The following is a 14,633-nucleotide window of genomic DNA, read 5'->3' as shown; positions in this document are numbered from 1 at the left end:
TAAAGTCGACCAATTACTTTATGAAGAAAAGATGAATACAGAATATACAAAACAAGCTATTTATTAAATTAATATCAACTAATGAAAATTATGAAAATCTCTTGCTAACATTTCGGCATTTTATAATTTTAAACAACACATCTTTTTGAAAGTGCCAGATTTGAACAGTAAAAAATAGTGTTTCCAATTAAATATTTCTCAATACTGAATAACACAGATTTCATTTAGTGCTATTTTAAAATGTACCTTAATGCTAAATCTGGAAATATACGCATTTATCGAATTCCCTAACTAAAAAATCGGGATATATCTGTATCTAATACAATTTTGTTACTTATTTCATCTGTTATAAAGTTCAAAGAAAATAAAACGAGGTATTTTCAATGGTTTTGGTTTATTTAAATTTTACATTTTTGGTTTAAATTATGTGCTTTATTACCACTGCTTCAAATCTCATTTGTCACCTTTTTTCTATTGAATTCAATTCTTATTCAAAAAAGAGCGTGTGTCGAGCACACGTGTCAGACGTGAAACTACTTTCGCAAGATTCAATGATTACAAAACCGTCGCCTTACTCCATGACGTGTGGTATTGCCATTGCCACTGCCATCGCGTCTAAAGAAGTTTCACAACTAATTTATAAAAAAATTGCACAAATCTATAATATAAAAATGAATCGCAAAATGTGTTGGTAAGCGCATAACTCGAGAACGGCTGAACGGATTATATTCCTTGAAGTACGAGGATGGTTCTTAGCCGGGGCGGACCGCTAGTAATAAATAAAAATATTTGAAATTGAAATGTAACTGCATATAATATGATCTACTACAGATCGAATAGACCAACGACCAACGAAATATCAAAAAATGCGTATATTCCCAGCAATTTCATAAATTCCACATTTATTTTAGTGTATCTGTATCGTCTGAGAGCGTTTTTTCTTGCACGAGTTTATTCAAATGTTCTATGAGTCCGTCTATCGACATCTCTCCATGCACTTTGTTGTCGCGGGTGCGAACGTTCACGGTGCCTGAGGTTTTTTCCCGTTCGCCGACCACTGTGAATCGAAAAATATGTTAAAATACGATTTAAAAAAGTACGGTTAATGGTTTTAAAAGCAAGACCGTAAATTTACATTAATTACGCGCAGACCTATAGGCGAGTTTCTAAAAGAATGAGCGGTGTGATTTTCGAACATAACACATTATAAGTTTACCACAGATCACAAGATTCTTTAATACATAATTCTTTAAATAAAAAAGGTAATCCTCAGCGTCATTTTTATTTTATTTAAAGTGCAGTTCCATTATGTGTTGATTGAACCAGAAAGATTAGATAATTCATAATGTTAGCCACTGTGTTATATTATAAATTCCATCAGTTTAATTTCAAGTTTAATAAACGGCCAAATATTTTGCACATTGCCTATTTACACATGATAATGATGACTTTACATTATCTGTGTATATCTAAAAAATTTTTACCTTATTTGTTTGTACTAACTACATTTCCTACATTGTTTTTTGCAATAAAGTGTTATAAATAAATATCCTACATTATCAATATAAATTTATAAGCACCAAACTTACCGAGAATATAATTGAACTGCGCCAACTGCGCATTCCTCACTTTCTTGTTAAGCGTGTCGCCCGCGTCCGTGTCCGCTTCCGACATGAACTTGGCCGCACGGAGACGCTCGTTCACCTATAAAAATTAATATTAAAATTGGAAATCACTGTTTTGGACGTGACAACATGTTATAATTCGATAGAGCCGGCACGTACTGCACGTACAAAAAAACATGACTCATGCGGCGTTACCTCACTCTGAGGCGTTCCGTAAGGCCTTGAAGTGCAAGCGAGAGCGAGGAACGAGCGACAAAGAAGCACAATCGGTCTTGAGACGTTGTCACGTTCAACTATCGTCAGTAAACAGACTTTACAGACAACCAATTTTTTTTTTTTTTTGTTTTTTGGTAAGGTATAAAAGAATAGAGCGCGAGCACCGAAGGCGGATCGAGCCAGAGCAGCCTTGCTATAGTTATAGTAGTTTGGTTATACACAACCACATCTACAGAGATGGTATCATTCTAGAAACTTCCAGAATAAACCTGCAGCGTGCAGACTTCAAAAGCGTGCGAAAAACTCATTATATTTATATAAAACGTTCTCGAACATTCAAAAACCTTCCAGAGCGCTGATCTGCTTCACGTACTCGCCTAAGGCCGAGCACACTGGCAATAACATTCTAGAATGTTCGAGAACCATCACCTGCAGACTACGCAGTCATCGTTCACGCCCGTTATATTTTCTTACGAATCGTTCTAGAACATTCATATTTGGAGTTTGTTAAATATTTTTGTTTCTTTTTAGAAAGTAAAATATATTTTTTTTTTAATCAAAATATATTTCTGTAACATCGGAAGAGACTAGGATCCTAGTGTGGAGACTAGTGTATCTCTATTAAGTGCCCGTTATTAAACAAATAAATGATTTTTATTTATATTTATTTATATTCCATAACGTTCTAGATCCTTCTCACCTGTAGCGCATAATCATCGAAGGCGGGTCCCACGGGCACGACGCAGAGCTGCCGCGGGCTGAGCCAGAACGGCCACTTGCCCGCGTACGACTCGCTCAAGATGGCGATCATTCGTTCCACTGAGCCGAGGATAGCGCGGTGGATGATCACGGGCCGTTTCTTTTCGCCCGTTTCGCTGTGGATTTTGTTAATCTTAATATATATAAATCTCGTGTCACAATGTTTGTCTTCAATGGACTCCTAAACCACTTAACCGATTATAATAAAATTCGCACACCATGTGCAGTTCGATCCAACTTGAGAGACAGGATAGTTTAAATTTCAAATCGTTTTAGAGAAAGCGGGCGAAGCCGCGGGTGGTAAGCTAGTAATCTATACTTATATTATTAAGAGGTAAGGTTTGTATGTATGTATGGTTTTCACGCATAAACTACTGAACCGATTACAATGAAATTTAGCACACATATTGAGGGTAACTTGGATTAACACATAGGATAGGTTTTATCCCGGAAATCCCACGGGAACGGGAACTATGCGGGTTTTCCTTTGAAATCTAGGAATATAGTAAATATATAGTTGGAAAAAATGGTGAAAAAAACATTTCTTTTGATACTTTTTTATTAAGACATTGTTGACCTATTTCTACTACGATTAGATTAACATGAATAAGTGAACTGTCAAGCACTGTTAGCTAATTTATCGACTTTTTAATATTGTATTAATATCAACACTAATTAATAAGATTAATTAAATTATTTCTACCTATCAACACTACTAAGTACTTAAAAATGCAACTGCAAACATACATTCATCTATAGATTTAAACTTTTTTATAAACTATATTTAACCGACTTCAAAAAAAGGAGGTTATCAATTCGGCCGGTATTTTTTTTATGTATGTACACCGATTACTCCGAGGTTTCTGAACCGATTTACGTGATTCTTTTTATATACTGCAACCACTTTACCCACCTATTTATATTGAAGGTGCACATGAATTTAATACAAATACCTAAATTTTCATAAACCTTTAAGAAAAAGACTTTACCAATAACCTACCTATTTCATTCATATATAAGTTCTTTCTATCATATAAATATAAAGTATAATTCTTTTTACCCACCTAATATACGACAAATTGAATCTCTCCGGCAATTGGAAGTCCAACTGTATGGTGGCACATTGGTGCGATCTTCGCAAGGCATCTTGTATGGTGATATCTATTTTGGGACCATAGAACGCTCCGTCTCCTGGGTTAAGTTGCCATGGCTTGCCGAAGCGGTTCAGGGATTCCTCTAAAGCCTGGTAAGTAATAAAAGATTTTAAGTTATTAATTACTAGCTGCGCTCCGCAGTTTTACCCGCAGTCCTCCGCTCCTGTTGGTCTTAGCGTGATGATATATAGCCTATAGCCTTCCTTCAATAAATGGGCTATCTAACACCGAAATAATTTTTCAAATCGGACCAGTAGTTCCCGAGATTAGCTGTTCAAATAAAGAAACAAACTCTTTATAATATTAAGTATAGATTTCTACAATAAAACAAAGAATAAGTCGTTTTTCGTTAATTGGTTGCTAAATTATTTGGATGTATGCCGGTTATTATTTGTGGAATTCAGGAAAACCACATAAGTCGTTGAAAAAAATCACGGAAAGATTTCTTAAAGTTTTACATAGAACATAATTATTTATTTCACACATATTCGCAAAAATCCTGCGCGATTTAAATATTCGTAATGTTATACATCCTAAAATTCACTGTTATTACAGTTTACAATTTGAATATTAGGATTAATGCAAGACCCACATATATTAAAACTTCACGAGTAAGAATGCAATTAATTATAATATTATGTAGATACCTTTTCAGCCTGATTCCAGGTTTCCAAATCGCCCAAATACTTCTCCGGCCTCGTGGACAATTTCAGTTGGAAACTGAAGCCGAACGTAGTGTACACTGCCTCCAGGAAGTTGAGGCAGCCGAGCTGTGAAAAATATTGTACTGTTAGACGTAACTTTTGATTTAATATTTTTGTGGATGAATAGTTGTCAATGTAGTTGTCACAATTTCCTGTCCGAACATGCTTAGCTATAGAATACTGTAAAATGCAGCTTTCCTTTGAAACGTGGCGCATTCGTACGAATCGTGCCTAGAGACTTAGACGTTGTTTATACGACGTTTTGACCCAAGTACCCTTACTTTGCTGATAGTCGTCGACTTGCTGTGATTTGTTGTGTAGAATCGCAGTACATTTTTATTATATTCAAACTAATATCAAACCCGTCCTCCGCATGTAATTTATGAAAGTACTAATTTATTATAATTTATCCTATTTCATATATCAAACGTACAGATTATAAAACTTAAAGCAGATGGAGCGCAGCAGTGGTTCTGCAAACCAGAGATGTAACGGAGCTTCGATTCCGGTTCCGTTAAGTCGGAACTTCCGATTATTATTACACTTTCGGTTCCGACTTCGGTTCCGATACTTTTGTATCGGATGTTAATCGGAGGTCGAACGAAACAAAGCGGGCGGCGCGCGACGGCCTGTGCCGAACAGGTTCATACATGTCGCGCTGGGAATCCCCCGACCCCCACTACGTGCACTCTATCATCAATTATTTTTTCACTTGCTATTATTTGTTACGCCCAAGACACGTTTATAGGTTATAGATAATTGTTTTGATTTTTGCGGCTTAATATCAATGAAAGTGATCTGTTTTTGTGTGGGATAATGAAACCTAAGTCCAGTTGTACAAAATTCTAGCCCCTACAATCAATTGCCCGGCAATATTTGTCATGTCCACCGGGCTCGGTAGCTAGCGAACAATTTTTTAATGGTGCTGGCCTAATTTACGACTCTTTAAGAAATAGATTGGATGGGGACAAAGCATCAAAGCTTTTGTTCATAAAGTACAATACATTACTTTTGGAGTCCATTTTGATTTAATTTGCTTTAGCTATTGTTCATTTATTGTAATGTCACCAAATGTAACACGCTACTTTGGGTTTTAATTTTAATTAAACTTTAAATTCATTAATTTTATCTTTTGTTCATTTGGAATTATGCCAATTTTTTTTCACAGTTGTTTTTTATTTTATAATAAAAAATAAAAATGAAAAGAATTGACTATAAATCATGTTTTATTTGTCCTTAAACAAACTGACCCTGCCTCCGATTTCGATTCCGATTTCGATTCCGATTCCGATAAACCAAATTTGAAAACTCCGATTCCGATTTCGGTTCCGATAAAACTACCTCCGTTACATCCCTGCTGCAAACGTTCGGACGTCTGTGAATATTTCTCTTTTGGCCTATCCACACATGCCACCGGGCTCCTTGCCGCTGAATGCAGGCCGCCGATAATACCGGCGGCTGCCACTCCGTACTCCTTCCACTCCGTATCGGAGCTGGGCGTGCCGCAGGAAAAAGATGCAAATTTTGCCGGCGGGCGTGTGTGGATGTACCATTTGTTTTTTTTTTCGTCCTGTGTGTGTGTGTGTGTGTGCGCTGTGTGTGTGTCTCACCATCTCGCGCTCGATGTGTGCGGGCCCGCAGAAGATGTGCGCGTCGTCCTGCTGGAAGCGTGTGTGTGTGTGCTGTGTGTGTGTCTCACCATCTCGCGCTCGATGTGTGCGGGCCCGCAGAAGATGTGCGCGTCGTCCTGCTGGAAGCGTGTGTGTGTGCGCTGTGTGTGTGTCTCACCATCTCGCGCTCGATGTGTGCGGGCCCGCAGAAGATGTGCGCGTCGTCCTGCTGGAAGCGTGTGTGTGTGTGCTGTGTGTGTGTCTCACCATCTCGCGCTCGATGTGTGCGGGCCCGCAGAAGATGTGCGCGTCGTCCTGCTGGAAGCGTGTGTGTGTGCGCTGTGTGTGTGTCTCACCATCTCGCGCTCGATGTGTGCGGGCCCGCAGAAGATGTGCGCGTCGTCCTGCTGGAAGCGTGTGTGTGTGTGCTGTGTGTGTGTCTCACCATCTCGCGCTCGATGTGTGCGGGCCCGCAGAAGATGTGCGCGTCGTCCTGCTGGAAGCGTGTGTGTGTGCGCTGTGTGTGTGTCTCACCATCTCGCGCTCGATGTGTGCGGGCCCGCAGAAGATGTGCGCGTCGTCCTGCTGGAAGCGTGTGTGTGTGCGCTGTGTGTGTGTCTCACCATCTCGCGCTCGATGTGTGCGGGCCCGCAGAAGATGTGCGCGTCGTCCTGCTGGAAGCGTGTGTGTGTGCGCTGTGTGTGTGTCTCACCATCTCGCGCTCGATGTGTGCGGGCCCGCAGAAGATGTGCGCGTCGTCCTGCTGGAAGCGTGTGTGTGTGCGCTGTGTGTGTGTCTCACCATCTCGCGCTCGATGTGTGCGGGCCCGCAGAAGATGTGCGCGTCGTCCTGCTGGAAGCGTGTGTGTGTGTGCTGTGTGTGTGTCTCACCATCTCGCGCTCGATGTGTGCGGGCCCGCAGAAGATGTGCGCGTCGTCCTGCTGGAAGCGTGTGTGTGTGCGCTGTGTGTGTGTCTCACCATCTCGCGCTCGATGTGTGCGGGCCCGCAGAAGATGTGCGCGTCGTCCTGCTGGAAGCGTGTGTGTGTGCGCTGTGTGTGTGTCTCACCATCTCGCGCTCGATGTGTGCGGGCCCGCAGAAGATGTGCGCGTCGTCCTGCTGGAAGCGTGTGTGTGTGCGCTGTGTGTGTGTCTCACCATCTCGCGCTCGATGTGTGCGGGCCCGCAGAAGATGTGCGCGTCGTCCTGCTGGAAGCGTGTGTGTGTGCGCTGTGTGTGTGTCTCACCATCTCGCGCTCGATGTGTGCGGGCCCGCAGAAGATGTGCGCGTCGTCCTGCTGGAAGCGTGTGTGTGTGTGCTGTGTGTGTGTCTCACCATCTCGCGCTCGATGTGTGCGGGCCCGCAGAAGATGTGCGCGTCGTCCTGCTGGAAGCGTGTGTGTGTGCGCTGTGTGTGTGTCTCACCATCTCGCGCTCGATGTGTGCGGGCCCGCAGAAGATGTGCGCGTCGTCCTGCTGGAAGCGTGTGTGTGTGTGCTGTGTGTGTGTCTCACCATCTCGCGCTCGATGTGTGCGGGCCCGCAGAAGATGTGCGCGTCGTCCTGCTGGAAGCGTGTGTGTGTGTGCTGTGTGTGTGTCTCACCATCTCGCGCTCGATGTGTGCGGGCCCGCAGAAGATGTGCGCGTCGTCCTGCTGGAAGCGTGTGTGTGTGTGCTGTGTGTGTGTCTCACCATCTCGCGCTCGATGTGTGCGGGCCCGCAGAAGATGTGCGCGTCGTCCTGCTGGAAGCGTGTGTGTGTGTGCTGTGTGTGTGTCTCACCATCTCGCGCTCGATGTGTGCGGGCCCGCAGAAGATGTGCGCGTCGTCCTGCTGGAAGCGGCGCACACGCGTGAGGCCGCTGAGCGCGCCGCTCAGCTCGTTGCGGTGCAGCACGCCGAAGTCCGCCAGCCGCAGCGGCAGCTCGCGCCACGAACGCACGCGGTTGTCGAATATCAAGCTGGAACATTTCAATTCGAATGAGAGTCGAGCGTGCTTCGAGAAAGTTCCAATCGGGGACCAAAGCTCGAAACGAGGTACGGCACCGGGACAAAAGAACGGCGTCAAATAACGCATGTGATTGGGGGTTGATGATAAATAAGTAAACTGTACGTTACATGGTAAGCTGATTTAATTAGAAAATATCGTTACTATACAATAGGAGCGCGGGCAAACAGAAAAATGACTTATACAAAGCGCGGGAAATCGGCCCGGGCGGAGCGGGGCGCGGGCGGTGAGGACGACGCGACGCCGTGAAGCCGTAAACATCCATCCATATTTAGTTTTTTAAAGCCTCTGTATTCTTTACGGCATGTTATAAACGTAAAGGAAAAAAGTAGCATTCACATATTATGTGAATTTTGAAATTCAGAACAATAATTCGAGCTTACATTTTTTTTCACAACCACTATTTTTTACACTTACCAATGGCCCGGACAGTTCATAGGTTTCAAAGCGAACGTTTCCTTCTCAACATCAAACGAGAACATATTCTCCGAGTAATGTGCCCAGTGTCCTGAGGTCTGCCACAGTTTGGCGTTATACATGTTTGGTGTCACTACTTCTTGGAAACCACGGACCCTGGAAAGTTATTTTTTAAGGATTTTTGATTGGTGAGAAAATAGAGATGTTGATAATTATTATTTATTAACAATTTAAAATATAAAAGACTTAAATGTAGAGGGCAGTCCACAATCTTAAAATAAATAGAACACAAAAAAATGTTAAAATAAAAAAGAGCGTGTGTGTCGAGCACACGTGTCAGAGGTGAAACTTCTTTGGCAAAATAATGTCAAAATTTTACTCTCTCTGGAAGTTTCACTTCAAAAATGCTATATTTTTCCTTAAAAAAATAAACTTGACGTTAACCTGAAAGGTAAATTATTATTTTTCCGAATTTTGACAATTCAAAAGCGCTTCTAAACGAATTGTAATTGAATAAATAAATGTTTGAGTTTGAGAAAAATTATTAAGAAGTTATATTTTACCTGTATTGTTCACGAATAAATTCAACAAGCGTGTTGTAAATGTGCGCCCCGCGCGGTTGGAAGAAGCAGGAGCCTGGCGATAGCTCGTGGAAGAAGAATAGCTCTTGTTCCTGTGGAATAGAGTATATTATGGTAATGAAAAATTGTATGCAAAAAATAAATAAATATGTTAGCGATATATATTTTTTGTTTATTTTACACAATTTCATAATCCATATAGTTTTTGTTTTTATTAGACTCAAAAAGGTATAATATAATAAGTGATCCGGCTCGAAGGACCAAATTAAAAACGGGTTGAGTACGTAATATATTTATTGTTATGGCAGAGTTATTGCGGGAAACTAACAAAGTTGATGTCTGATGACATACTCATTTATTGTGATTCTATAACTAGTCTGTATGTGCCATTACTTAACTGAATTATTATGCTTATTAAAACACCGAATTCACTTAATCAAATCAAAAAAAAAATCAAAATTGTTTATTTGGAACACAACAACACATTACAAAAACTTTATGCACGATGGCACCCATAAAAGCTTAAATAAGCTGCGGCACAGGTGCCAACGCCCGCCTCCAAACATTAGTAGTTCCACCAATCAAATTTTAACATTCATATCTCCAAAACAGAAACAGAATTCACTTAATCGAATGAATGCTAACTACGCAATTACTCATGCAAAATACAAACACCGCCCAAAAGAGTTATCTTTTTTCCTCAATAATAGCTATCCTCCATTAAAAATATCTGCAAAAAAAATACATACTCTGCCAATCTTCCTATGGTCTCGTTTCGCGGCTTCTTCCTGTATAGTTTCCCACTCTTTTAATTGTTTTGTTTCGGGGAAAGATACTCCGTACATGCGCTGTAGAGACTCTGCGTCTGATTTACCCTCCCAGTAAGTTGACGAATTCTATAATTTGAAAAAAAAAATGTTATGTATTTATCTATAGAGAAGTATGTTAAAAGAAAGGGTTTTTTGTGTAATGCCTATGAATTTTTAAGTAATAATTTGGGTTTCAAACTTTGCCAATCCGTTTATCTATTGTAAATCCAGTTAATCTTTGAAACATATTCATTTTATTTGAACTTTAACTGGAATAAGTTTTATTTAATAAAAGGAATTAGTTTCTCACGAAATCAATAAAAAAATACAAATGATTTTATTCACATTTAATGGGTTAAAAATTATTTTAAATGCACTAAAAATACACCTCTTTACTGAAAAATTATTAACTCGACCTCGTGGCGGGTTCCGTTAATTATTCCTTCAATTATTATTTGATTCATTTCTCTTCTTCAATTATACAAGGTGTTTTATTTCCAAAAAAAAAAACTTTAGTCTTACCTTAGTAACCTTAAAAGCCTTGACTTTCCCCGTATGTCTGACATGCGGTCCTCTACACAAATCTATTAAGGGCCCACATCTATATACCGTGGTTTTCGGTGTGTTCACCTTCTCCTTAAGGATCCTCACTTTGAAAGGGTTATAGTCGAACATTTCTAAAAGCTGTTCCTTGGTTAGTTCTAGGCGTTCGAATGGTTGTTTCTCCTTTGCTATCTTTTTAACTAGCGTCTCTACGCCTTGGTAGTCCGTTGAAGAGATCTGTAATACGTTTTATATGTAGTAAATACTTAGTACATATGTACTTATAAATATGAATATTTGTGAGGATGTGTATGTTTGTTTCTCTTTCACGGGAAAACCAGGACTGATTTTGATATTTGGCAGTGATGCTGATGAAAGCTAATGTATCAAAATAACACCTAAGAAAAAGAAATACACGTTTTTCCTGCGGGTGAAACGGCGCGGCACGGCTAGTAATAGATACTTCTCGATACATGCCGTGATGGTGTTAAATGTATGTCTAGGGATATCATATCAATTATTAAGGTTGGAAGTCAGATAATTGTACATTTAATAACACGTTTTTATTTTGGTTACCACTTAATGCTTCAATAGTTTTATATATTGTAGGAAAAAAATGTAATTTTTATGAAAATCCTTACCCCTTTCTCAGGATAATGCATGTCGTAGTAGAAGCCTTCTTCAATCGGTGGTCCGTAGCAAAGACATCCACCATATATCTACAATAAATAGATACAAAATGTGTCAATTATAATGCTCTAAGAATTGAAATTAAATAATTTGCCAGTATATAGTATTTAGGCCCGATCATAAAAATATGTTAAGTAATTGTTTATCAATTATCTGATTAGCACTATAAGTTTAATTTTGAAATAGCAGGGGATTAAAACCCCCCTATAGCACTATTTATTTTTTCGGATTTGTAACCTTTGAATCTATATATATAAAACTCAAAGGTGACTGATATAGTGATCTATCAACGCACAGCCCAAACCACTGGACGTATCGGGCTGAAATTTCGCATGCAGGTAGATGTCATAACGTAGGCGTCCCCTAAGAAAGGATTTCCCGAAATTCTTGCGGGAACGGGGAAAAACCGGGATGCACGTACAAAGTCGTGGGCGGAAGCTAGTTTTTAATACGATTGCAGGAAAGTAATAATTAAAATGAACATATTTCAATTATTTATAACCTTAAAAACCCAACAACCTGTATATCTATAATAATTATTCAAAAATCTCACCCTCTCCATAGCCTCTCCCAGCATATGAGCTGAAGAGTGCCAGAACACAGCCTGAGCATCTGTATTGTCCCACCGCAGCAGTTCCAGCTTGCAGTCACCTTCTAGCGGCCTGTCCAGGTCCCAGAGGACGCCGTTCACGCGTGCTATGATTGTGGAGTCCGCTAGACCAGTGCTAAGGGAGAAATTAATGATTAAATTTACTATTTAGACAATAATTAGTCATTGAATGAATACAATTTTCTATTTAGGGTATGTTGTTCATATAAATAAATAATTACAGATAATTAGTTTTTCAATTGGCTTAAAAAACGAAGGAGTGAGTGTCAACTGATTTTGATGATTGATTGATTGATTGAAGTTTAAAATTCCTTGTAAAATCAAATAAATTAATAAAATATGTAAGTACAAATCTGAGTACATGACAAATTTCTCATACGCTTGTGTCAAGTATGATATAATCACTTATAACCTTGACCTATAAATAAATTATATAATCATGACTTAGAATAATATCTAGATGCATATAATAAAATCGTAGGTAAGTAAAATAGTAGTATTTTTTTATAATTTTGTATGTATGTCAACACTAAACTCGCTGGTGCAAAAGTTAGTATAATATAACGATAACATAATATGGCTAATTGTTTGCTTTTTTTGTAAACATACTTATGTATGTGTGCCACTAACACAAGAATACAAGAATTATTGAGGCTGTTTAAACAGTGCAAAAATAATAATAGCCTGGTTGTCACCAGCATATATAAAAGAAACATGTACACATTATTTTTCTTTTTAAATACTTGTCAGTTGTCACAAAAACAATTTAATAAACTTAAACAATAAAAAGGATTTGTGTACCGAGCACACTTGTCAGAAGTGAAACTTCTTTGGCAAGATTGAAAGATAACAAATCGTCGCCTTACTCCATGACATGACGGTATTTCAATGACGCGACCTTGAAATTTTACTCTTAAAAAATGTTGAAAATTTGCATGATTATACAAATTAATACATGATCATATAAAGCCCAACTTTACTAATATGTACATATTATAGAGCTGAAGACTTTGTTTGTTTGAACGCGCTAATCTCAGGAACTAATGGTTCGATTTGAAAAATTCTTTCAGTGTTAAATAGCCTGTTTATCGAGGAAGGCTATAGGCTATATATCATCACACTAAAACTAACAGGAGCTGAGCAACGCGGGTAAAACCACGGGGCACAGCCAGAATATGCTAATCTTGAATCCCTACATTTATTACAATATTTGTTTTTAGCTAAATTAACATGCAATAAAAACTTTAACAATGACGAGTCTCAAATTTTCTTTTTCCCATATTCAATAAGACATGAAAATGACACATTAATTATTGCATTTGCACCAAAATACTTACAATTCACTCCAAAACTCGCTTGAGAGCAAATAAGGTGGAAAATAATTTTTAAATGATGCCAATAAAATGAATTTAACAGTGATGTATAGCAAAATAGCTTTTAAAATGTTGCCATGATTAAGAAATAGCAAATGGATATGTGAACATGCAGGTACATAATATTTTTATTACACCCTTATTTGGCCATAGCATAAATAGGTGATATTTAAATAAAAAAATTAAAATTCATTTTAGAATGTGAAAAGTTTTTTACTTTTAAATTATGTATTTGATTGTAATGTGATAATTCTATGTATATATTCAACAAAATAATTTATTTTCATTGCTATCGCTAAAGGCATACAATAGAAAAACAAATAGAAAACATAAAAAGGGTGAGGTGTACAAATAATGCTAGCATAGCCAACAATACAAAATAGGTAAAATGTCTCAAACAACATGTTGCAAATACAAAAAGAATAAAACATATTTTTTGTGATAAAAATAGGAATTAGATTTTGTATTAGAACTATCAACTTGTGATATTTTCAGGCAAATTCAGATACAGTTAAACTGATACCTATTGAGTATTAGTTTATAGAAACTCATTTTCCTTGAATGAATAATTTTCTCATTAGGTAGGTATATCATGATTCTTAAATGTGACTCTAGATTCTGTTTTATTGCAATAACTTGTTGTAAAGCCATGAATATTTTTGAGTACATATTACTACAGATTTAATTTCTAAATTGAGGATTAAGCAACAATATTGTCCAAACATTTTACCCTACTACCAATGTGAACTTACCTAATCCCTTTAGCAACATCATACGGGGTAGTTTTCCATGCTTTTGCCTCCACAGTCTTGCCATCGGGCAAAGTGACAACCACACTGACATCAGGCTTTGAAGCAAGCTCTTCTTCATATTGAGCCTTATATTTATCCCAGAGATCCAAACGCTTCTGAATGTATTCAGGCCATGGATTAAGCTCGGTAACACCCGAGCCTGCGTCTTCTTTCTTTTTCTTTTCCTTCATGGCTTTTGCTTTCGACTGAAAATGATGACGCAAATTACGCTTAAAATGCAAAATACTTATATGGATTTATTCTATGGGAAATCAATTGTATCACCGCATTATATCTATTATGAAAATGACAACAATAGCGTAACACATAATTGACTGATACAGCGTATGATATATTTCGTTTTACAATGCAAGAAGGGTTATTTTTTAATGATGACGACAACAAGTGAAAGGATACGCTTTTGTTTCAAATATATTATGTTGTGGTATAACAATCGTTGTAGGAATCAGTTCTACAATTTTGTTAGGGTCATTGTCTAATTCTATGTACATTTTCACTTAATATTTGGGACTAAATCCTACGAACCCATGTGGCGTAGCCTCCTTTGAAGCGGACCACGAAGGCTCTACGAATACTGATTAAGCTTAACATCACTCAATTATGGTAATAAAATAGCACTATATATTATCTAAAAATAAGTTTAAATTCCTGCCTTATCGTTAATATTAATATTTTCTACACCAGCAACAACCGGATCACCCATGTTGTCGTACTGTTGACGTTGA

General features: G+C 38.4%; 1 protein-coding gene across 2 annotated transcripts; it reads right to left on the bottom strand.

Moving 5' to 3' along the window:
• Positions 1-754: 754 nt before the first annotated feature.
• On the bottom strand, positions 755-14,631 carry LOC123699384 (threonine--tRNA ligase 1, cytoplasmic). 2 transcript variants are annotated; one of them, XM_045646327.1, is made up of 14 exons: positions 14,561-14,631; positions 13,849-14,093; positions 11,667-11,838; positions 11,065-11,142; positions 10,403-10,660; positions 9,821-9,967; positions 9,054-9,163; positions 8,491-8,646; positions 7,849-8,026; positions 4,402-4,524; positions 3,665-3,843; positions 2,542-2,716; positions 1,590-1,704; positions 755-1,057 (listed from the first exon to the last, which is right to left on the bottom strand). In XM_045646327.1, the coding sequence occupies exons 1-14, from the start codon at positions 14,609-14,611 to the stop codon at positions 903-905; spliced, it is 2,142 nt and encodes a 713-aa protein (XP_045502283.1). In that variant the 5' UTR covers positions 14,612-14,631; the 3' UTR covers positions 755-902. The 2 variants fall into 2 exon arrangements, with proteins under 2 accessions (XP_045502283.1, XP_045502282.1); XM_045646326.1 differs by lacking the exon at positions 14,561-14,631 and adding an exon at positions 14,434-14,559.
• Positions 14,632-14,633: the final 2 nt, after the last annotated feature.

This window comes from Colias croceus, chromosome 17 (assembly GCF_905220415.1).
Source record: "Colias croceus chromosome 17, ilColCroc2.1".
NCBI lineage: Eukaryota > Metazoa > Arthropoda > Insecta > Lepidoptera > Pieridae > Colias > Colias croceus.
The sequence above is the reverse complement of the archived record's forward strand: the minus strand, read 5'-3'. Positions and strand labels throughout refer to the sequence as shown.